Below are 25,015 nucleotides of genomic sequence, written 5' to 3'. Positions count from 1 at the left end.
ATGTCGCCTGTGTACGAACAACAGAAAAGGCAAAGGGCAGCCAGAAGAATAGAAATGGGAAAGAGACAAACATTAAACAGGAGGGGGAGCGGGACCCCTGTGGTACCCCATAACTCATCTCTCTACTCAGAAGAGCAGAAAGGGCCCAAGTGGATCTTACGTCTATGGTTGTGAAGAACCAATCAAGATCCGTTTACTTGCTATCTGCTACAGTTTTGAGATGTATCAGCAGCAGCCCATGGTCGACCGATCAAATGAAGGCAATTGGTCCAGCCTGAGTAGCAGCGGCAAGCCCCCTCATCCGCCAGAGCAAGTGGATTATCCCATGCAATACCCAAAGACGCTTCCTTGCCATGGTCAGGATGGAACCCTTATTGAAAGACGTCCAAGACAGCATGCTTTTTCTGAGGTTTTTGGAGCTGATTAACAATGATCTACTCTTTGCAAAAAACGTGGACATCTAATGTAGGCCTATGATAGGTTGAAAGTGGGTGATGGATTAAGTTAATCCTTTTTCAGGAGAGGGGTCAGTCGACGCATGTTTCAAAATATCTGGGAAGAAACCTGATGAGCAGGCTTACTAACCAGGGGTAGGATTAGGTTTTCCAAAGATGCAGATGAACTGCCAACCCCACTTCAGTCAATAACTACCTAGGAGTGACCATCCAGGGCCTAATATTGCAATTGTGATTCAGACACTCTGAATCTGCTTCTGATAAAAGGCTTGCATAAAAGGGGAAACATGGGCCTATGTTTTTGGCCTTCCCATGTCATGGTGTGAGTAAAGTATTTTGCTGGTTCAAACAACAGAAAGCTTTTCTTCCAAGTATGGGAAGTGTTCATTTGGATACTGTCAAATAGTTTAAATACCCGGCTTTGTGGTCTTTGGGGCAGTTGAAGTGAGGTTGCGTATCAGTGTTTTTATTCATGTGCCTCCAAAATGTACAAGATGTCACACTGTCTAGAATTTAACAAATATTTCCATGGCCTAGAATGATGAAAATAGGGGCAGGTGGGTACACTGCCCTAGTACCCCAAGTTTCATCCAGGGGATCAGCATCAGCCTAGCCAAAGCAATCATCTTCTTTCCAGTTTCTATGGGAGCAAGGGAGGGAGTATGTTAAGGACTCTCGGGTTGTCCTGGTGCCCATGCTGTCCCCACCTTGGATTATCTTTCCTCGTCCTCTAGCTGAGATAAATATGGAAAACAAACAGCACAAATACAGTCTAACTTCATACACATAAGTACCATCCATTCGCACATCGAGTTTCTGCTACCCTGACACTACACTTACCTCTGTCAAGGGCAGGTGCAGAGGAAGCCGGGATCTGGGAGCGGGGATTCCATGCAATCTTTCTTTCTCTGCAGGAGTCTGGGAGCTACCTGTTGCAGGGGGAGAGAGATAGAGAGGCCTTACATCTCAGGGATTCAAGAAGCCATGGCAACACAACAGCTTAGTGATGCCCACAATGTGCTGCCATGACCACAGTGCCACCACCAACTTACAGTGTTCTTCAAACTATTATTCTGAAGATTTTGTTTTGGGCTTTTCCCCTGATCTGTAGCCCAGAACAGGGTGCCTATGTCTTCACTAGCCTAGTGCCACATAGCACCAGGGCTCTGGTGACAGTAGGGTGAATGCATGACTTGTATGGAGTGATGTATTTGGTCTTATTCTGCAGCACTATTAAAGAGAGAACATGGGGTGGGGTTTAGATGGTCGCAATCCCAACAAGATGCAAGATTTGTTGGTTATATGAACCATTCTGTTTGCTGATTGTCAACACTCTTGTGTGGGTCCGACGGCTGCGTGGCGACTATATCATACGATATGGCCACCAATACCAAGAAGCTTAGCATATAACCTTTGACCTCACGAGCCAATAGAGGGGAGACCTGCTAATACAAGCCCTGGATTATAAAACATTGAGAAAAGTAGTCATACAGAATTCCAGAAAGGCAACATGTGGATGCATTATAAAACACTAAATGAATGCATTAATTACTACCCCCCTTTTCTCCAGGAATACTGCAGAATGCTCTATCTGCCTAGTTCTTGGATGACCGCTCTGGCTCATCCCCATTTTATTTTTCTGGACATCTTTTAAGGTTTCCTACCTGATACTGCCTTGACATAATGACATCAAAACTGTGGTCTAATGGGCAGTGTCTGGTTACTTACCCCACCCTGTAAAAAAGTCCATGTTCCCCTCCACAAAAGGCAATGAATTAAGGATTCATTCCTAGAGAGCCACTTATCTAAGAATGGACCCCAAACAAGCGCTGGTGACAGCTTACCTTATGATTGCAGAGGCGTGTGGTTATTGGTTATCCTGACTGCCCATATCTCTCTAGACCACAAAGGAAAGGCCTAGAAAAGGGGGTTCAGTTCACCTATCAATCCGGGGGAATCTAGGGACTAGCAAATTGACAGTGGGATTGACCTCTTTGTCCTTTTTCCTAGTCTGTGTTTGTGATGCTTTGCCACCTGTGATAGAGGCAACCTGTTTCCTAAAAATAAAACACAATTAACCCTCCACCCATAAGGAGGGGATGCATTGGGTTACTTACCTTTACAACACCTGATCTTTGTCTTCTTATTCATGCAAGACAGGCACCTTAGATAGGATACCTGCCATGAGGATGGTAGGTAATGTTGTTCTTTGTTTCCTTTCTCTTTGTTGCTTGCCTCTTCAGGATCATTTGAGGGGTTCAAGCATCCCAAGTCTTAAGATGTGACATGGGCTCCTAATATGTACACTTAGAAGTCACCATCTTGGCAGGCATAGAACTTGCTCTTGCATTTCCCAGGTGGGAACTTTGCTCCTACTCTTGAAGTCCTATTATGCCGATCGCTGGATAACATATGCTATGACCCGGAAGCATGTGGCAACCATCATGAGTGAACCAGGAAGATAACACCATAGAGGTAAGTTGTTTACTAGTCTACCGTGGAGCAGCATCAGGGAACCTGGGGAGGTTGAAACCGGCTTATGATACAAGGCACATAAATCAGGTCTGGGATGACATCTTTCTTCTATCGTGTTGGCTGGCTTGCGTGTGCAGTGCAGTATGGGTCATAGGAGTAAAAGACATGGGGCCTCATTCCGGGTTTGGAGCTAACCATGGAGAAACCGTCCCAAATCCGGCATGGTGAATGGAGTAATTACTGGTCCATTCCAGAGTTGGAGGGACCGGTAATTCCCCATTCACCTTTTGCCCTTCCCCGTTCCCATTTATGCCCCATAGGGCTCAATGGGAATGGGGAAGGAGGTAATTACGGCACTGTAAATTACGATACCGTAATTACCTCCGAAGTACCTTTGCGGGTCCCGTACTTAACTCCTGCTAAAAGCAGGAGGTAAGGAAGGACCCGCAAAGGGACCTCGGAATACGGAGGTAAGGGATTACCGGCATTGGCACCCTTACCGGTGCCGGTAATTCCTTACCTCCAACCTCGGAATGACCCCCATGGATCACAAGCTCCACCAAAGACACATGGCCCTTGACTGGGGAAGAAGGCTCATCTCAGGCCTTACTTCTGCCAATGTAGTGGCTGAGTGAGGTCTAGTCTGCCGCAGACCCTTCATCAACACTAGAGCTGGGCTGGTGGCTCTTGATGAGGGACATTATTGGGAGACATCAGGAAAATACCTGAAGAGGCACATCCTTGAAGAAGGTGCAGCCCACTTACAAGTTAATTTGGGTATGATTGTCCCCTGAATCCCTATTGTTGTAGACACAAACTTATAATATTGTTTGGTATCCTTCTTTTGCAAATCTTCAGAAGGTATGAGAGGACCCTGACATGGCAGTGTGGTGAACCAGAAGAAGGAGTTGGACATGTGACTGACATGTTGAAGGGCTTTTATTAAAAAATTCAAAATAAAATGGTTCTCCAAAACTCTCTGATAGGTTTACTGTACCTCTGTTCAGGTGTATCTGTCTGCCGAACCCCTTGTGGCTTACCCAGCCTTGGATATTCAAAGCTCTTGGTCTCTCAGTTTCTTATGGCTCTACGAAGCCCTCTGGTTCTCTGGTAGCCTTAATGTATCTCTGCTCGGGTTTATCTGGCTTCCGTAACCTTTGCAGCTTCTCCAATCTTGACAGTCTCTTAGTTTCCCAGGGGTCTCTGAAGCCCTATGGCACTCTGATAGGCTAGCTTTCAGTCTGCTCGCGTTTATCAGGCTCCTGTAACCTTGTCGGTTTCAACAGCCTTAACTACCAAAGTTCGTACCTCTTACTTGTGTTCTCTCCTCAGGGGCGTATGCTTCTCTTCTGCTGCTCATCTCAGTGGCAAATGCGCTCATTTTTGGATCTCGGGGATCCGGGCTCCCCTCTGCAGTTTGGTCTCGACATCGGTTGTCAGGCCACAGGCCCACCAAGGCTTCCAGATGAGATGGTTGCTTCTCTGTCGCGCTCCCGACCTTGGCTCCTCATTCAGTCAGGACACCAGCCTTCCAGCGTCCTACAGGCATTCTGTTCGCTCTCCACGCTACCACTGGCTCCGCGGTCTAGCATGGGTCAGCCCCTCCAGGACGTCTTCCCATCAGAGGATCGCCACAGCTTAGGATTCTCTTGTCCCACATAATAGTATTTTCTCGTTGATTCAAAGTTCCTCTTGGTTTTATATATGTCGTCACAGACAAAACGAGTGTGTCCTTCTTCTTTGATTGTGGTGTTCAGGCAAGATCCAGCATTAGCTGAAGCTTGATAGAGTGAAGAAATGTCAGTATTCAGTGGATTCAAAGCAGAAGTAACAGACTTTCCAATTCTCATGTAGCCAGATAATGTACTCTGGATTGGGAGTTCCTTATCAGAATGGGAGTCATTGTCTCATCGCCCTTACCTACTAACTGGTACTGAAAGACTTTAAGACACTCTTTTGGGCCATAAAAAGAAGGCAGGGACTGTAACCCCCTGAGAGGCATCACTGGGAAACAAATGATGTTGCTTCTCAGTTTGATCTTCAGCTGCAATGAGGGTTAGAACCATTGAAACTATTTTGGTGGCATCGGCCACATGCCATTTCTGGCACAGGCTCGGATGAGGGACACACCTCAGAGAGCAATTCTCTCGAGGGGGAACTTGTTAACCTAGCACCTGAAAAGTCAGGTGGTACAGGTCATTTATCAGTTTTTCACACAGTCAGTTGTGCTCATGGAAGTCAGAGTATGCGGACCACAGGTGCAGGATCTTACGAGCCAAGTCCACACTGACATTTTGTTGATTATTGACAAAATCTTACAACAACTGGCAAAAGCAGATGCAATCGCTCCCTAGATGCAGTAGCTCACGGTCTGTTCTGTGGGTCGAAAAGAATGGTTTGTCCCTACAGGCTATCTCTACAGGCAGCATACATTCTGGGTGGGGAGAGTAGGGTGGCAGATGTTCATCAGTTGACTTTTCCTTGGAAGCAGAGATGCCTGTTTGATTGATAAACGATTAAAACTTCCCAGCCTGGACTGGTTTGCATCGTAGGATGACACAAGGCTTCTGTTGTAATACTGCAGGGTAAGGGAGAAGAGTATTGATGGATGGATGGATGCTCTATTGCTAGAGTGGCCAAAGTCGCTATGGTTTGTATATCCACTGACTGTCCTCCTGTCCTTTTACGTATCAGAAGGGAGAGCACCTCTGCAGTTCTGGTTGCCTTCCTATGGATATTGAGGTTGCGGTTCCTTCTGGTTCTACAGGTGGTATCAGGCCTTGCTGAGATCCCCCACTCCGCTGGCAGACTCTCTACCTACATCCAATGGAGAGACTGTGCATTTGGAGATTGAATGACAAAGTTTGACGTGTATGGATATGTACTTCTCAGTGGCAGAGCCAGTTCAACTTTACAAAACACAAGGGACTGTTGTGGGTTTTCCTACTGTGGGTTACCCAATACTGTAGTCACACTTAGGAACACACAGTTTCTTTGCTGGGGTGTGTTAAGGTAAGTGTGTATCTTGATCTTGGCCCACAAGTGCATGTGGGTGCACTGTGGCGTGCTAAAAAACACAAGTTCAGCCACTCAGGGCTGTCCAAGTGTCTGCTGCTTTTCGGATGAAACAATTCTTAGGATTTTAATGGGTGTTCTCCGTCTGGCAGGTGCAGATATGTTTTAAAATTCTGGAGGGTAGACACTTTCTTCTCCAGTGTATTCCTCTTTTTCAAATTCACATTTAATACAAATTGCAGAGTTATCTTGGGCCCTTAATGTTCAATAGTAAAGGGTCCTAGTTCGGAAGAGCAATGCCAGTGCTTGATCCGTATGCACTAGGTCAGGTCTTCCAGTAGGCGACTGGTTTCTGTGGTAAGAAGTATTAACACCACATTCCTCAGGGCTTTTTGGAGGCAGCTATGTGGGTGCCTCCTGAGTTACAATAGCAGTGTGTCTGCATGATTCAATAGCCTCTCCCCTATCCATGTAGCTAGTAGATCTGTGCACACGAGGGAGAGGCAGCCTGAGACCTCTTGTTTGCATCCGAAAGGGGTCTGGCGGGCCGCGCGCGAGCTGTTAGGCAACCATCTGCACTCAAATCTCATGCCGATTATTTGCCCTTCATTTAATTATGGTCTGAGCAGGATACTTTAAGGATACTTTACCACCTCTATATTGTGAACTGTTAAGGATTCTAGACTTCCTTAACCAGGATTTTGAGAAGGGCTTGGCTTCATATTCTGAGAGCCTTTGGTGCAATATTTCGGCCATTGAGTGGAATGCTTTATGTCTTTTGAATGGTTCCAATGTGGCTAGACCTAGATTGTTCCTTTTCCCTACATGGAAGGTGCTCCTTGAGTTAAAAACTCTAAAGGGCCCCCCTTTGAAACCTTGGCGGAGGCCTCCTCAGAACACCTCTTGTTTAAGGCACTGTTTTTGCTCGCAATTATGTCCACGTGGAGGTTGGAGAAGTATCAGGACTCATATGCACGCCTCTGTACTTGAGGTTGATTTCTAAGGGTTTAATAGTTCATCTCTTGACTTTATAACCAAGGCTATTTCTGATATTCACGTTAATAAGGTCCTGCTGCTACCCATACGCATTGGTAGTGGGGCTGTGCAGACTTTGCCCCTCCACTTTCTCTCTTAATGTAGGGAGGGTAGTTGGTATTTACTTGTCACCAAGGGCTGGGCTTCATTCAATGGGCTTTCCTTTTTCAGCTTTTAGTGCAGGACATGAGGGGAAGAATACCTCAACTCCTACTCACAGCAGGAGGATCGCTGATAGGTTTTCTGTGGCTTATTTCTGAGGTCTGTGTCCCAGGCAGTACGCCGGGGGATGACTGCTTCATGCCCCGGTGGTAAGAGCGCTTATCTCCTCCATGTATGTCAGGTAGCACCCTAGACCTTTCCCAAAATACCATTCATTTCATATTATAGAACAGCCTTAAGAACAGCAGGGCAGAAGGCTGAGCTTTGACTAATGTAGTTTGCACTGATTTGTGATTAAACAAATTTATAGTTGTTGTTCACTGTCTGGTTCTTTTTGGTTGGTTTTGTTTGTTGAAATCAATAAAAATTGTTTTAGAAAAAAAACAGGATACAACTAATACTGTTTAAAGGTGGAGTTTCGTGATACACCTTCAAGAACATTCACAAGTTATTCCTTTCCTTAGTTTTTATTTGCCACAGTGACTATTCCTAGAATCACTGAGGTTTTTCCATAATCAGCTGATGAGATATTCATTCCTTTGTACAATTTACCCTGAAATTCCCTCTCTCTGGTTATAAATATTCATTTGTTTTTCTATACTAGTAAAGGCGTGTTAGTCAAACTGACTGGTCTGTATGTTCCTGCTTTCATGGTGCAGTTTGGTGCAATTTGTCCATGCCCAAATCTACACTCCCACAGGAAGAAAGTTTCAATGTATGCACTTGACAGAAAACTTTATAGCTGAGCTAATAAACCAGACAAGGCTCCTAACTGCACTGGGTGTGACAATTTAAATATCTCACCCAGTTTTATAATTGCTAAACAAAATGGCTGAATGAGGATGCATGAGTAACTCCTCCCCACACTACATGTTTCATCTCCTCAAAGGTAAAAAGGAAAGGCATCTATGCATGTCCAGTCCTGCAGTGTCTCCACCTAACCTAGTCTCACATTAGCCTCATCAGAAAGAGCTTATCATGTAGCCGCTTAAGGCCTGATTTTAAATCAGGTGATGAATGACATGGATTAGAAATAAAACAGGCAAATACTTATGGTGTGGGCCATTGTTGATTTCCTAGTTAGAGTGGGGGCACAGCACATACAATGTTCTCTATCTATTCCCCCACTCAATGTAGGGAATCTTCATCCCTGCATCTGATTTTGATGCAGGCATAGAGGTTTGGATTCCCATGCACCCGCGCTTGCTTTTTACACTTGTGAAAAGCAAGCGGAATCCATAGGAATTCACTGCAATTCTGGCCGCTACACATATACACGGCGGCTGGTATTATGGATTGTTACTGCTCAGGGTAGAAAAAGGGCACAGGAACTCTGGACCACCCAGTTTCCCAAGCCTTTTCTCTACCAAGCTCTGTAAACCAATTCATCTGAAGGAGGGGCGGCATGAAGGCAGTCCTTTCTCTCGGATTTACACCTCAACTAAAATGAGCATGGTATTCCGATCCTAAACTCTTATGTGAAGAATCTCACTTCTCCAGTGAACACTGTGGGGGGAGAGTAGGGAGGACTGAACCTCTCCTTCCTCCCCCCAACTCCCTTAATGCCCTCATTGAACCGATGTTGTTGGATCTGATGGTAAATAAGGGATGTCTATGGATTAGGATGGAGCGGTGGGCCTCACCTTTGCATGCAGGGCAGGTCGGGGTGTCCGCGCAGAGTTCACATTGGTTGATGTTTAGAGTCTCACCTTTGCGTGCGGGGCAGGCCAGGGGTCCCCTGTCACTCCCGTGTCCTCCAGAGGTGGAGAGGCAGCCCATGGTCATGTATTCCGCATCCTCCACTGTGAGAAGAAAGAGAACGAGATGAGTGAAGAGAGTGAGAGGCAAGCAAAGGGGCTCCACCAAAGAGCAAGAACCTGAGGGGTGCACACATCCCATCTCTTGCTATGAGATGCTATTGTAGTGCCATCATAGCAACAAGTCTTCACAGCCAATCGATAAAGCACAAGCTAGAAAGAAACAGGTAAGCCTTAGAGGTCAACCGCCCTAGAGGGAAATCTGTCAGACTATTTGATGCTAAAATGCTAGTAGGGTACTCCCATCTATGCCAGGTATATGTGACATGTGACAGACTCTTTGAACCTGGCCGTCTTCACGTGAGACTGACCCACCACCCGACCTTCTGATTGGACCAGTTGGAAAGACTACTGATTCCCCTGTAAACCAACCCATCTCTGAATCTGTGGCATTTGTTGAGCCACATTGCAATGAGATGCATATTTCTAGGACACCACCACACATTAAGCCTATAGACCCCATCAATGTCACTCCTAACAGAAGCCTCAACTCCAAACAAAGCGTGACACAGTTCTGTAGGGTAATTTTCAACAGCTTGTAAGGTTTGCATTAGTTTTGTGTTTTCTTAGCTGATTTTATTGACTTCTGTAAATAGGAAATGTCCCTTGCAGTGGGGGCAGCAACAAGGACTCTGTTACTGGAAATACCATCTACCTTTAAGACTATTATCAATTGGCATCACTTTATTGATCTAGCTTCATGGTTTGCTTTGGCCACCTCAGGACAAGGTAGTATTAAATAATATTGAGTAATTAGGAATGGTAATCGCAATTATTCCTGGCATCCGTCTTTTCACAGTGCTTACTAATGAAGGCCATATTCCCCCCTGCCCCCCAGACAGAAATGTAAAACGGTAATTTCCCCCAATATTAAGAGCTGTGTTAGTGGTGCTTATGAGTCCACCCTTTCCTTCTCAGCACTTGTATTTTCCTACTTCTGCAAGGTGGCAGATGGACCAAGATGACAGAGGCAGGTGGGACCCAAGGATTGTGATGAGTGAAGTGTATTAGGAGTAAGGATGATTACCATTCATAATGTGTCAATATCCACTCTTACTCGTCACAGTCCTTACCAAAGAAGATGTACCTAGCACTAATCCCACACTGTATGCCAACCATAGGGAAAAAAGAACCACAGACCCAGGCAACGGCGCGCGCTACTTGCAATGACTGCCTGGAGAGAGTCCTGCATGCAGAATACTGAAACTGAAGGAGGATGGCAGAGAGCCAACCACTTCTAAACTTGTAGCGATGGGAGTAAGAATGCGGGTAGGCGCATGTTGCCACATTGCATATGTCATTAATTAATAGTCTCTTTGGTCAGCGCAACTATTTGAAGCAAAGCAAGTAGAAGACTTGGCCAATCCTGCATAAGAGATCCGAGGAGTGGAGTTTAGCAGAGCAAAAACTATTGAAGAAAGTCCTCCATTCCAATCTTTAGGGGGTAGTCAGAACGAGGGATGGTAAAGGCCAGGACAGGACCTGCTTCTGTTACCATGACAACCATAAACCACCCGAGGGCGGCTAAACTGCTGAGAATTTACTGCGATAATGAACACTTGAATCACATCGAAAGAAATGTGGCAGACGATGAGGACACGACCCGGACTGCTTGCAGGACGACCTCTCGCTCAGCATGGGTCTAGGTTGTTTGTACCCTTCTCAGCAGCATGACAAATAATAAGGAAACACAGACCATTCCATGGTACTCCAAGGCAGTAGACCTAGACATAGAAACGGCCACATGTTGGCAGCGCAACATAGATTCCTGGCCAGCAAGAACTTGGTAGGTCTCCCCATAGTAGACAAAAGGAAAAACAAGAACCTTTCGACCACACATACAGGTTCAGAAGAAAAACTAGGAGTCACTTGGAAGCATTGTTGGAATGCCAACTGTTGTCTTAGGAGCTGAAAGTATGGGAAACTGAAGTTGCGGATCCACTTCTATACCATCCTGGAATGGGTTGACATTCGTCAGCAATTAAAAGAATAACAGCTTGAAGGAAATAAATGGATAAACCGCATCTGCATGTTCATGGAGAAACTGCTGCAAATGAACAGAACGGAAGGTGTTCACCACGCGCTCACACAAGACGACCCCATAGCAAACACAAAGGATATTCGAACAGTTCCAGAAAAACAGAGAGTGCCCGTCTCGTTACACTGTTTTCTGGATCGTGAGGCATCCTCCAACCAACTGGAGTGTACAGCGTGCCGTTGTTGCTGTAATGGCCATTTTCCACCTAATGGGCATCTTCGCGTCCCAAGCTGTTGGATAAACAAAATATGGAACACACAAAGGCAAGAAGGAATGCATGGAGATACTCAGGACAGTGAGTTACAATAATAGTACCTATCAGGAATAAATATTCCAAGCCTGAAGTCAAACACTGTACTCCGGACTTCCGTGGATGTGAACTCTCCCTGAGGAACCACAGGGCCCGCACCAGACATGTGGAACATGCACACACCCCATGAGAGGACTTCTCAGCAGACAGCCAGAGATGAACTGGACTCAGAAGGCGTTTTATAGACAAGCTACTGTGAGTGGGTACATAGAGCCCATTATTATTTGATGAATACCAATTCAGGAAGACAAGATGTTTTCAGAAGTAGTGGCTATCTACCACATGTTTGTACTTCAAGGAAGGAAGATTATGACAAAGGGGTAACTTGAACTGGATCTGGACCACACTGGACAGTTCAGCCTTTGAAGGCAGCATAATGAATGGCTCGCTTTATTCCAAGGTAGAATTGCTCTATCAGGTCCCCAAACTCCCAAAACAATTCATTACTGATATTACCAGCAGTTATAAAGCACACTGAACTATATCATTGTACCTTGTGTACTGACAACAGGCGTTACAGGAACCCAACACAATTTAATCAACCCCCGTTGGCTAGGAAGTCAGAGAAGCCGAAAAGGCCAATAAGAGCACTTGCCTCTGAGCCTATTTTACAATACCCCTACAGCAAAGGCTGTATTACTTTGCTAAACAACCCTTTTGTATTCATAGAGTAACAACTTGTCCTAGACAACACAATCGGAGAAAGCACTATCTGTGGGAGGATATTGTCCAGATAAATAATGGTCAGTAGACCTATGTCCATACCCAAGTACTAAGTGGGAACGAAAAACACTTAGAAACCTTGAACATGAGAAACCCACGCAAAACAAAACCTCTGCAGGTGGAGTCATAGGCACAACTTGTGAAGAGGGGGGTTTTGTGGTGAGCACCGGGAAGGTGTGGCTACCGCGCTGGAGCTTACTGCTTGAAGGTTAATGCGTACTTGCAGCCTGTTGTAAGAACCCAGTGGGACAGTGCTCGAAGTCCCTGGTGAAATGTTGCCGAGGGGTTGGAGAGTCTTACGGAGTCAGCGCTGTACACAAGAATCATATATTATAGAAGACTTCAATTGCGTTAGTCATATTTCAATTCCAAAAAGTCACCACAACTTCAATCTTGCATCGTGCTATTGTTTATTAATGTTATTAATGTTACTGAGGTGCCGACACATGTTTTGACCACTAAGGGGTCTTTATCAAGGCAGGTGGATAGGTGGTATACACACTGGTATGAGGAGGGCCGAATACTTGGCAAATTAGGACACTGGATAATGCATCTGTAAGCAGCGTTTACTGCAAATAGCTTCTACTTCTCAGAGGAGCAGAAGCTATTTGCAGTAACCGCAAGATTGAAGTTGTCGCGACTTTGTTAGTTGAAATATGACTAATGCAATTGAAGTCTTCTATAATATATGAATCTTGTGTCCAGCGCCGACTCCATAAGAATCTCCAACTCCTCTGCAACAACTTGTGAAGAGATGCAACACCAGAGCCAAGGAACCACAGAGTTACTGGTTTCAATACAGTCTTGTCATACACACATCTTTATTCAATCAGAGTTACTATGGTGACACATGAAGAAGATCCTAACTGTACTGGAATACCTTTTGACACTGGAAATTCAGATACGACCTAGAAACTTGATTTACGACAACAAGGAAGACCGATGGATTGAAACTGACCTAACACACTAGAATTCAATAATGGTGACACATTATTAATTGTGATTGAATAGAGATGTGTGTATGACAAGACTCTATAATTCTACTGTGACGCAACAGTTTTGAATGCAATGTATACCAAGAAAATCTTTATTTAGAATTGACTCTGGACATAGGTTATGCTCAACAAATGTATATGATAGAACTTGTTGAACAGAACTGTATTAGATACGCTATACTCATAATTGGGTAACTTGAATACAATTTTGTGTCTTGAGAAAGCCCGGGTAATGGTGAAACAATTGCACACACCTCCTAATAGGAGAATGTTGGTACTATGTATAATCAGAAACTAAACTGGTATTAAACCTAAAATCAAAATATAACTCAAGACTCAAACTATTTATCTGCTTTGACCTATGGCAGCCTCGGCGCATGATCCAAACCTAACATCTCCATGCATTGCAAGGATATGGAAACAACCTAAACTGAAGATGACAAAAGTAGTCAAACTAAAGCTGAAACAATATATGTGCATGCATTAGACACACAGTTGGAAAACATTGTTGATTCATTAGAAGCAAACACAGAAAGGACATCTCCCTTACTCCCTACACATACAAACAGACACAAGACGTCTCACAAGGCCAAGTACAAAGAGATCACGCTGGCTTATGGCCTAGGCATAAGGGATGGTCACTTTTTTAATTGCAAGAAAAGCAATCTGTGGACAACTCTCCCCATACTCCCCATCTGGCTGATGTCTTGATTACCTGTTAATTGTCCAATGTTGGTTAGCAGAAAGCCAACCTATCAGAATCTCTGGTGTTATGCCACCCATCAAGTTATGTGCCAACCAACACCTTGTCGCATAGATGACATAGTTTGACCTTTATCAATAAAGGGGTGGTCTCCTGAGTAGCCATCGGACAAGTATAACCCAATTAGATATTTGAACCCTATAGAGTTTATATGTAGCCAGCTTCACTAACCAATCCCTATAGGTTTTCGTAAATGGATCAAATGTGATGACGTAATTTATGACAAAGTTGTACTACTTAAATCATTGTTTGTAATGGATGCGCTGAGAGCGGCGAGACTTTAATGCTTGTATGCTGTCCCTTCTTTATTTGACTGATAATAAAGATGGATTTTGCTTTGCACTTTGACCGCTTCGTCTTTGAGTCTGTTTTGGATTGACCTTAAGTCCTCCTGGCTATTAGGGACTTTTTTCGGGCTGTCTTAATGCTACCATAGGTTGAAATAGATGCAATTGATATCCCGCCAATTGATATTCAATGTAATTGCATATTGGTTAATAGGGAACATTCGGGTACCTTTTTATAGGCACCTTAGCGAATAAGAAAACAGTTATGTTTGACTAGGGTTTTAAACCCACCACCATGAGATTGGAAGTCCACTGTACTGCCCACTGGTCTATTGTGGGGTGCCCAAGAGGAAACCTAGAGTGGCAGACTTCCATGTCCTGATCCACGGCTCTAAGGTACGTAGCATCTGTTATGGGTATGGTTTACATCTATGCAGTGCTTAATTTGTAAAAAAATAAGTGCCAGTGCCCAAAAAAAATTGGCCCAATAATGCCGGGCGCGGCGCTGCCCGCAGTGCGTGTGCGGTGCTGCCCTCAGTGTGGGCGCGCCGCCCTCGGCGCAGACTCGCCGGCCGCGCCAGTTCAGTACTAGACCTACCTAAATCAACCCACCACCAGCCCATCACACTGCTGCTGCTCCATGTCACATGTTTGGCGCTGCAGCAACTGCTGGTACAGGCTAGTAGTAAATATGCAACTAAGACATGCTCCTCCTGTAACTGCACCTCGATGCTCCCGGGCTGTGTGAGCACTTTAAAAATGCAAATAAATAAAAAAGCATTCTGTTTCAGTCACTGTTGCACTGTATTTGTCTTTACCCCTTCTGCCCCATCTGACAGTCTGTTAAAGTACACCCAGTATTGTTAATCTGTTACCTCCCGTAAGAGCACCCTCCCCTCAGCCCGTTCTTCAGTCACCTCATCCAGGTGTTTTGTGTAATCAATTTACTCTCAAGGCCTTATCAGTCATCACATCTCATAAATGCATCCCCCTTCACCCTTCCTTCAAGCATGAGCATGGTGTTGTATAACTTGGAAAAAGTCATTTCTGCAAGACATTGTTGTGAAATCAACGGCCTGTGCTACTTCTGCTTTAGGGCCTCTTTCCACCTTAACACATATTAAAAAACGAAATATGTTTTGTCCCCCAATATTCAGGAGCCAGAGGAGAATGCATATTCGGATATCTCCTTCCCACTGAAATGTTCTTGACATACTTAACTAAACTGCGGGGTGTAACAGACACCCACTTCCCTATCTGAGGATTCCTATCTGAGGATTGCATGTGCTCTCATTCGGAGCGTATTGTACCCAGGTTAAGGGGCCACATCTGGTGTATAAACCACACATCAGGATAGAAAACATGTGCTGGAATTATGTAAAAAAATGACAGCAAAAGACGGTTGAGAATTATACACGAATACTCAACTAGTGCTTTTATTTATGACGACAGATTAGTGGGCACGTGCACCATGTTTATCCCTGTCTAGTTTACATGTGTGTATCTTTAAGCCTGAAATGGCATTTCAGAAGTTTGTCTTTACGTGGGCTTTTCTTGCGAAGTGCAGTCGGTTCGGTTTCAGCCCAATACGTGCACCGTTCCGGGTCCCCTCGCTGAAGCTCGTTTGTGAACTAATGAGGCCGATAACATTAAAAGGAAGAACGGAAACACCCAGGCAAAAATTCACAGTTCATATTTCGCTTAGATGAATGCTATCCAGGGTCGCAGGGTCGGACATGGGCATACAATTGTCTCGAGTAGGGTTTGGCACCAATGAAAAAGTGGACAAAGTTGCAAATGACAATTCATTCCTTTTGTGACAGACACTAGTGGGACCACGCTGCCGCCCGTGCCTCGCCCGGTCCTGGGCTTTGCCCTGCCTGCCTCAATCACTTAGGCTACCTTCCGTGGGGCCACAAATCGCCACGGCCATGCTGAGCCTGATGATGACAAAAATAGGTGCGCGGCGCAGCGGCCCCACGGAAGGTAAGATTTTAAAAGAAAAAAACGTATATTTGGGCAGCCACTCAAAATAAGTTCTTTCTTTTAAAACCTACCTTCTGTGGGGCGGGGGCCCGCCCACCGGCCCCACCGAAGATCAGGTTTTCAAAGAAAAAAGTAAAAAACATACTTTTGGGCACAATCCACAGGCCTGGCCACCCGCGGCAGAGTCATCTGAATCAGTCTACGGCAGCCGGCAGCCCCTGGTCACAGAAATTGGCCTGGGCCTGGCACTGACTGCAGTCAGCAGCACACTGCACACAGGTCACACAGACAGAAGGCCGGGCGCGGACAGCCCCTGGTGGGGTCCTGACTCCTGGGCAGTCAAGACACGACCAGGGGACCGTGCTGCCGCCCGGGCCCTGACCTGGGCCTTCCTTGCCTGATCACTTGACTGTGTCAGGCTCAGGCTGCACCACACGCAACAACAAGTGACTTACCTGCTTTGCCTGGCTGGGACTTAGTCTCCTGCCGGGGCCTCAGGGTGGGGGGGGCTTGGTGCGCACACTGGCACCCACACAAATGAAAAAGCAGGCAGAGGGGGCCCCAGGAAGCAACTAGGCTGCGCCACGCAGTGCAGCAGGGCAGGCTCTCTCTATCACAAGTCAGGACCGACAACGCCACGCCTCAACACCTTCACTTCACAGTAACTCGTGAAATGAAGGTGGCGCCACGGTGCCTCCTGTGGCAACAACAACATGTCACCATATAATTTCACTGGCTCAGAAGAACAGCCAAGGAAAACTGCACATTCTGTGTTACTATACAGAATGTATCAAATACTGCATAGTAACAACAGAATGGTAGTTTTCATTGGATGTTGTTTGTAACAGTTTGTTCTTCATTGCTATTGCTGGCCCCTCCCAGGCCCAGCCAGCCATGGCCTGCAACCTGCAAGCACGAGAGAGATCGAGATCAGAATGACAAATCCCAATGATTTATAATCGAAGCAAAGCGAAGTGGAAGAACAAACAAAGCAATTGCACGTGCTCTGGCCCTGCATGAGTTCCGGTGCCCAAAAAAGAGTGCCGGTGTTGGGCACCGGCAACCACCCTCAAAATTTAAGCACTGCATCTATGTTATATAAAGAAGAAATCAGTGAGAGACGAGGGCACTGGCAGGAATACAGTGAGTCTGGGACCTTGAAACTTTACATGGGAACTGCATTAAAGTCAGAAGTAGCGAGCTGTAGCCCGAGATGGCTCATTCAGCCAAGAACAAGCACTGAACCTATGGCACAACCCCGAGCCAAGTGCAAGCTAGACCTTTTAACATCAGTGTTATTACCATCAACCTCAGAAGGTTAAAAGGCTGAATCGGCCATGCAAGACCCCACCCCTGTCCTGCGTGCAGAACACAGATGCTAGAGGCAACTCGCTGAGCTATCTTACTGGTAGTACTTGCGCAATATCACAAGCGCCTCTTAAAGAGGGGAACAACTTGGCCAAACCGGTATTAGTTACTTCAATATGTTCTGCCAGTTTCAGAAGATAGCATACAGTCCAACATTTGAAAACATGAAAGACTTTTTGTGACAAATGCATATCCTTAAAATCATTGCACTTTTGTCGTGCACACTGCGCATCATCCATAGTTCACCTTTACCTGATTTCCCGGATGGTGCGGGGCGCGCACTCACCAGCCTGATGGTGAGAAGTCACTGCTGTGGGTGCTGAGCTAACTGGACTCTGGCATATAGAGGTGGAAAGTGGATTTTAGGCAGGAGAAAGATAAAATTGGTCGCCAAATAGCAACAATTTTTACTCAGACCCACAACAGAAGTGTGTTAAAATTAGGCGACTTCAACGACTGACCCCTGAAAACGAAAGAAGTCTTATTTCGCTGCTACCCATAATCCCAAGCAAAGGACTTTAACACAAACATGCCAATTGAAGAGTAATAGAAGGGAGTCAGGCAATGTAATCCCAGCAGACACTTAATCCTATGCACCCGAAATACCCTCTATGTGGGTCCGATGAGAGAGAGTGGTTGGCCTGTCGTTAGGTTGTGGGCTCTGGGCACATTTCTTTCGAAATAAGCCAACGCTGAACCGGACTCAGATGCCATATCATTTGCAAGCTGCCCCTCGCAATTCTACTTTCTGTGTTAAGCTAGAGCAGAAAAGGGTGATATCCCTAAAAATCCACACAATGGTACACACTTAAATAATGTTCTCTGGTTAGGAATGACTAATGGGGGTCGTTCCTTTGCCACAGCCAAGGTCTGAACCCATCGCTTCAAGATCGGGAGTACTCCCCTCTCACTGGTCATTAACTATACTACCACTGGTTGCCTGCCCCATTTGCAGTACTCTTAGGGCAGTGGTATCTAAACATTTCATGCTGTGCCCTCCCTCACCCCGAGTAAAAACGTTGTTACCGGGTTGCCACAAATAAATGCCATAACTGCTTATATTTTCGATTAAAAGCAGTCACCATGCTCCCTTTTTGAACAGCCTGTTGCCTCCCCATGAACATCCTCCAGCCACCCTCCCCCCCGCCCCCTATGGGAGGGCCAGAAGCATCTGAAACAGCACGGCTGCCCCCTTACCTATTCTGTTATGTTGTGGTGAGTCAAGAGGATGAACGGTAATAGCAACTTGGCCTTGACATAGTGACTAAACGGATGTATACTAATTGACCTTTTCACAATTGACCTCTGGAGAATTGAACTTGGGAGAATTGACCCAATTTAAAAGGTCAATTAGGACATATATGCGGGGGGGGAACCCCCTGCAAACCCCCACCCAATCCAAAAACCCCTTATATTATTTATAATCCAAAAACCAACCCAATACATATATAAAGTAACTAAAATAATATAAAGGTCAATTGTGCAGAAGGTCAATTAGGACGGTGTCTGGTCAAATGTCCGAATGCAAAAGGTCAAATGACAAAAGGGTCGAGGCAAAATGACCGGAAAAAAGGGTTGACATCTTTTTTTAACTGTATAGATTTTTTTGCTTTAGTATAGGTAAAAAAGGTGTTTTTACACCAAACACAGGGGTTTGGGGGGTGGGGTGGTGGGGGGCCCCGCCCAAAACAAAAAAAAATTCAACCATTTTTTTCGGTCATTTTGCCTCGACCCTTTTGTCATTCCACCTTTTACATTCGAACATTTGACCTATAACCACTTAGGACCACTATAAATAGGTCAATTAGGACAAAAGGTCAATTATAAAAGGTCAATTTGGGTAATACCGACTAAACTCCACTGAACGAGGCAACCACCTCCATAATAGAGGCTACAACTAGCCACTTGAATTGCATTCACTTGTACCTCGGAAGGAAGAAAGTCTGAGCTCTGGTGTCTGCTGGGATTTGAGCTTTTGATGTGCTGGTAGCACATTACCAACTTTACTTTTTTTAACCACGATCTATACAACTCTGTATCATTAATACTGGAGAATAACGTATGGTAAGTCAGAATGTATAGTATGGGTGCATGAGGGGCTTGTGATGTACTGTATTCTCTGGGCAAGGTTGACCATGTTCATCTATTGGGTAGATTGATATATAAATATATATATAGGATAATCCATTTAAGCCAAGTCACACATTCCACAACAACACCTAGTAGCCATCGCTGGACGTTTGCCGCCAGTTCAGCGCTAGATCAGTAATGCATTGTGGGTATGTACATTATCTCAAATCAGAGCCTTTTGTTCCAAGAAATTGACTTTGTCTTAGAGGGCAGTGCTACTTTATACATAGCTTAATCAACCCGAAACAGACATTTTGCAAAGCTAAAAGACAACTTCATAACTGGTTTCACCCTTATTAGAGGTAATCAGTACAGAATAGGATTGACAGCCTTCTGCTTGGAGCATTGGGGCATGTGTACAAAACACCAATAAAATTATGATTGATTTACTTTTTATTTTGTTTTTGACCCCCCTTACACCACATATATATGTGGGGGTATGGGATATAAATATAATAGTAGTATGGGCACTGCGGGAGGTCTCCATCTATCTATGTGGTGTAACCTTTTGCCCCAGGAATATATTTAGGGGATGATATGTTTGAGTAGGAAGAGAAGAGGAAAGATAAGATAAGTGGGTAGAACAGTCAAAAGAGCAGAGAGGTAATTCCAGAGATGTAAATCTTCAAAAGAAGAGAGAAGAAAAGACTGCAAGGGGCAAGTCTCTCTTCGAACAAGAAGATTGCTGTACCTTCTGGTGGAAGAAAACTTGTACTCGCTCCAGCATGTATACCTTTGCTATGTATCGGAACGGTACACTTAATAAACGTCATTCTTAGGCTGGGAGGATAGCTCAGGGGCAACGGATGTGTCTTCAACGCAAGAAAATGAATAGCAACACAAGTTCGAATCCCGGGCTCGTCAGTATTAAGCATGTTATAAAAGAACAATTATAATTATTTTTTTCAAATTCCTTTTCTTTACCATGACAGTGTCCTGGTATTGAATATCATATCTAGTGCAAACTCACAGGCCTATCTTGCTCAAAGCAAAGTAAGGGCATCATAGCATATAATTCTCTGCGTTTCAGAAACTGCATGCTGCCTTTCTTGGATGCCACTTAAGGTCAAATCGTTAATATGTACCAATACGGATAAAAACTCACTCCATGTTTAATTCATTACCTCAAGTATAAGAAAATGCTTGCCATACTAATTTGCTGTCATCCTCCGTCAAAACTCAGATGCAAGTAAAGTGCCTGACTCTCGCTAAAGCCTATGGGTGGCATAATCCCACTCCGAGCCGATGTACCACAAGAGCCCCTCCCCCACAGATTTACCCATCATTCTCATCCATTCAAGAATTATTTAATCCTTTATGGTCAGTACTGGCCTGGACAATCTGCCCCTTGATTGGTTACGTCCTGCCTTCACCACTGTGGGTCCGTTTCAGGAAGACAAACCAATTGCACATGCACACAGGCTACCAAGCTTGATCCTGTGCTGCCACTATAATTGTCATCAAACCTGTGTCTCTGTAGGGCCTCACAGTGTTATTTCTAATCAGTCTGAGATTTAATGACTTAATTCCAGCTCTTAATGAGCTCCAGGCGTAATAAAAATGGCATAACCAAGTGGGCTTTCGGCCACTCTATCAATAAGCAATACATGAGTCCTTGCATCTGTCCCTTGCACTGAAGTCCGGTTAAAAACAAACACTGGCAAAGAGAACAGTTTTGCATAGGTATTAGATAGGCTTGTGGCAGTCGCTGACATCATATGGCCAGGTACTCAGACCGTTTCCCGGGGGTTGCCTTCTTATAGCCAGGTAGTGCTATAATGACAGTGCCTGGCAAAGGCCTAACCCATACCTACACATAAACCAAAGCTGTTGGTTTTGCCAATGTCTGTTTAACATTATGGTTCACAATGAGGTTACATACACAATATCCCTCCATATGTTGATTTATGCATTACAGTATGCCCTTTTATTAGAAGATATGTTGCTCTGCTTTTCATACGCGCAAAGCCAAGCTGCTGTTCCCTTTTTTTTAACATCTGGAGCACAGAGCCGTGTCTATAAATTGCCAGCTCCAATTATTCTACAGAACTATGGGAGGCCTGGTTGACGTGCTTATCTTGAGGCGGTGAGCCATGCTAGCTCCCGTCTCGAGAGTCCGCCACATATTTTCTCAGCTTGGGAGGGGGTTTTACAGGATGGTCCGTGCACAGGGCCTCGGAATGTTTAGCAGTCCCGTCTGTGTGTCTACCCTCTCTGATTGGTATTGTAGTAGTAGTCATTTATATAGCGCCTTTTCCCATTTTTATGGCCTCAATGTGCTTTGTGGAAGGAACGCCCTCGAGGACCGAAGTGCAGGTATGAGAAAGTTCTAAGAGGAGGTTTAGGATGCGTGTGTGCATTTGACGACTAGGATTTAGGAGGGCTGGATAAGCTCCTGTAAGCATACTTGTCCTCTATATATTTCTGCTTGTAAGACCAAAACCTTCAGCCTTCCGCAAGAGCCTCCGCCAAGCATGGCTGTCAGTTTGCTTTATTTCCTTAGTCTGATTATTGGGCATACATGTGTGAAAGTGCTTTAAAGTATACACTGAGAACATCAGATTTCCATCACATTGGGGTGCAAATACAAAAAAAGATACACTACAACTAATGAAAACATCTAGACCTGCAAATTGGAGCTATGGCTTTAATTCCTCAAATACATCTTTCAACTGCTCCTGAAGGTAAGGAGTTGATCAATTCGTTTCTAGATTTGTTACGTTTTCTTTAAACATCCGGAATCGGTGAAATGTATCCCTGGCATAACTCCATGTTATAAATAGAAAAAGATATTGATATTGATAGTTTATTTGTATAGCGCCTATACACACACGTGTTTCAAAGCGCTTCAAGGTAAGGGAGGGAGCAAGGGACAATACAATGACATTCTCACAAGGCCTTGAGACCTTAAGAATGTGAAATTAACTATCGTACTAGGCCTGACGACATTTCAGATAGTGCAGGAGCTTTGACAATGATAAGGAGGGGAGGGAGGGAGGGTGAGTTAGGTGATGAGACAGACAACGACTATCATGCTAGGCCTGATGACATTTCTGGTAGTGCTGGAGATTGACAAAAGGCGAAGGAGATACCACTGGCTCACTGATAAACAACCCCACTAGGAAACTATACATAGGACACCCACCAAAAATGTTGGGAAACTTTGGGTCAGTTGCAGGCGGGGAGATTGAAACAGCGATGGATCAGAAATACTTGGGCTTATTTAGAATGCAGAATGTATTTTTTGTGAATTGCCCCTAACTGAATCTCAGTGCTTATTTTGATCCAAGGTCTACAGTGGAACACTCAGCCGGTTCACGTACCTGGATGGTTTTGTAGCCGCGCGAGTAGTTCAGCCACGCCTTCCTTTTTCACCTGGGCCTCTAAACTCAGCTTCTCCTTGTCCAGCACCAGCAGGAAGGCTTGCAGGTCGGTAAGCAGGCGATCCAGATCTGTTGGCCAAGTAGAAAGGGGACATTTCAAGAAAGGTCCAGGTCGAGAGGTAAAGGAATTTTCAGGAGTTAAAAGACAAGGATTCTCTGGAATCAAAAATCAAGAAAGGCCAAGAGATGTGAGGTTAATAAAGTCACTCGGAGAGAATTAAAGACCAGTGCAGGGGTGAGATGGAAATTAAAGCCTAGAGGTCTAGAAGTTAGAGACCAACGAGTTTGTTCCGGATCTAAAATCAGACATTAAAATGGCGGCCATAAAATCCTTGGTCGCAGCATTCCTATTTGCACCCTCATACATGGGCTTAAAGGGTAACGGTATAGATGTTGCAGGGTATGAGGAGAAGGGTGACCCCAGATGGGTGCCACCAGAATTCTAATGCCAGCATTTCTACATAGGACACAAGGAAGTTCCACGGGAGAGGGGCCAGGGATGCTCCATAGTTGGGGAGTCAAGAAATGCTCAGGCAATCGATTGAAGCAAAGATGGGAGGGATGTACTGGAAGGACTGGCGGGCGAGACTTTGAGTGAAGGCCATCGAGAGAACCTGAGAGACTAAGATAAGGCCCATTGCTATGAAGAGGGTGTAGGTCTATAGGTATGAGGTGAACGGAAGTACAAGAAATATAGTGTTCGATGGAGCTCTGCAGGTGAGGGTTCAAGATGTGCCCAGATGTGAGAAATCATGGCAAGATCAGTGGGTTCTATGTTCATTCATGGCCATTTTTTGTTTCGATTAGTTTTTTGCCAAAAATGTTTTAACGAAAAAAAACTTTAAAATGTTTGTTATATATATTTGGGGGTGTTTCCCCTGAAACCACCCTACCCAATTACTGAATCCCTATACCCAACTGCCCCCACACCTTATATCCCTTTACCAACACCCCATTTATTTTTCAATTCGTGTTTTTCGTTAAAACATTTTCTGCAAAACAACCATCCCAAAAAACCTATAGATGAAATAAGGTTGTACCGATCAGTGGTCAAGGAGGGAACTCCTGTTGTGCTGTATATGTTCTACCACTGATCTCCTAAAAGGCATGCGGATATGTGCTTTTCTAATGCTACATGCGTATTTACTGAGACGTCCGACAAGGCCCCAGGTGCACTGCACTCTTCTCAGGTGAACCTGATGCGAACCCCGCTTTCCCTCTGCAGGATTCGCCATGGAGTGTTAGGCCTGCTCATATTGTATATCGCTCATATCACACGCATTGATTCATCAAACTGGGTAATGTACCATTACACCTGGTAATAATAAGACATACCATTACAGCAGGTAGAAGCAGGAGGAACCCAGCATGAAGTGCAGTATACGAACACCCATTATTATTCTAGGAGGAATCCATCATGAAGTGCAGTATAAGAACACATTGTTACAGTAGGAGGAATCCAGCATGAAGTGCAGTATAAGAACCCACATTATTGCTGTAGGAGGAATCCAGCATGAAGTGCAGTATAAGAACACCTATTATTACTGTAGGACGAATCCAGCATGAAGTGTAGTATAAGAACAGCCGTTATTACTGTGGGAGGAATCCAACATGACGTGCAGTATAAGAACACATCGTTACAGTAGGAGGAATCCAGCATGAAGTGCAGTATAAGAACCCACATTATTATTCTAGGAGGAATCCATCATGAAGTGCAGTATAAGAACCCACATTATTGCTGTAGGAGGAATCCAGCATGAAGTGCAGTATAAGAACCCACATTATTACTGTAGGAGGAATCCAGCATGAAGTGCAGTATAACAACAACCGTTATTACTGTGGGAGGAATCCAACATGAAGTGCAGTATAAGAACACATCGTTACAGTAGGAGGAATCCAGCATGAAGTGCAGTATAAGAACCCACATTATTGCTGTAGGAGGAATCCAGCATGAAGTGCAGTATAAGAACCCACATTATTACTGTAGGAGGAATCCAGCATGAAGTGCAGTATAAGAACAACCTTTATTACTGTAGGGGGAATCCAGCATGACGTGCAGTATAAGAACACATC

At 44.8% G+C, this 25,015-nt stretch overlaps 1 protein-coding gene across 1 annotated transcript in view; it reads right to left on the bottom strand.

The window, feature by feature from the left end:
* LOC138491297 (actin filament-associated protein 1-like 2) overlaps positions 1 to 25,015 on the bottom strand; it is a 341,208-nt gene that overhangs the window by 220,762 nt on the left and 95,431 nt on the right. The window contains exons 2-4 of the mRNA XM_069617735.1: positions 22,883 to 23,011; positions 8,852 to 8,944; positions 1,296 to 1,384 (exon numbers count right to left, since the gene is read on the bottom strand). Coding sequence (XP_069473836.1) covers positions 1,296 to 1,384; positions 8,852 to 8,944; positions 22,883 to 23,011 — 311 coding nt within the window. The remainder of the gene's footprint in view (positions 1 to 1,295; positions 1,385 to 8,851; positions 8,945 to 22,882; positions 23,012 to 25,015) is intronic.

Source organism: Ambystoma mexicanum, chromosome 10, assembly GCF_040938575.1.
Source record: "Ambystoma mexicanum isolate Mex_15411 chromosome 10, UKY_AmexF1_1, whole genome shotgun sequence".
Lineage (NCBI taxonomy): Eukaryota > Metazoa > Chordata > Amphibia > Caudata > Ambystomatidae > Ambystoma > Ambystoma mexicanum.
The sequence above is the reverse complement of the archived record's forward strand: the minus strand, read 5'-3'. Positions and strand labels throughout refer to the sequence as shown.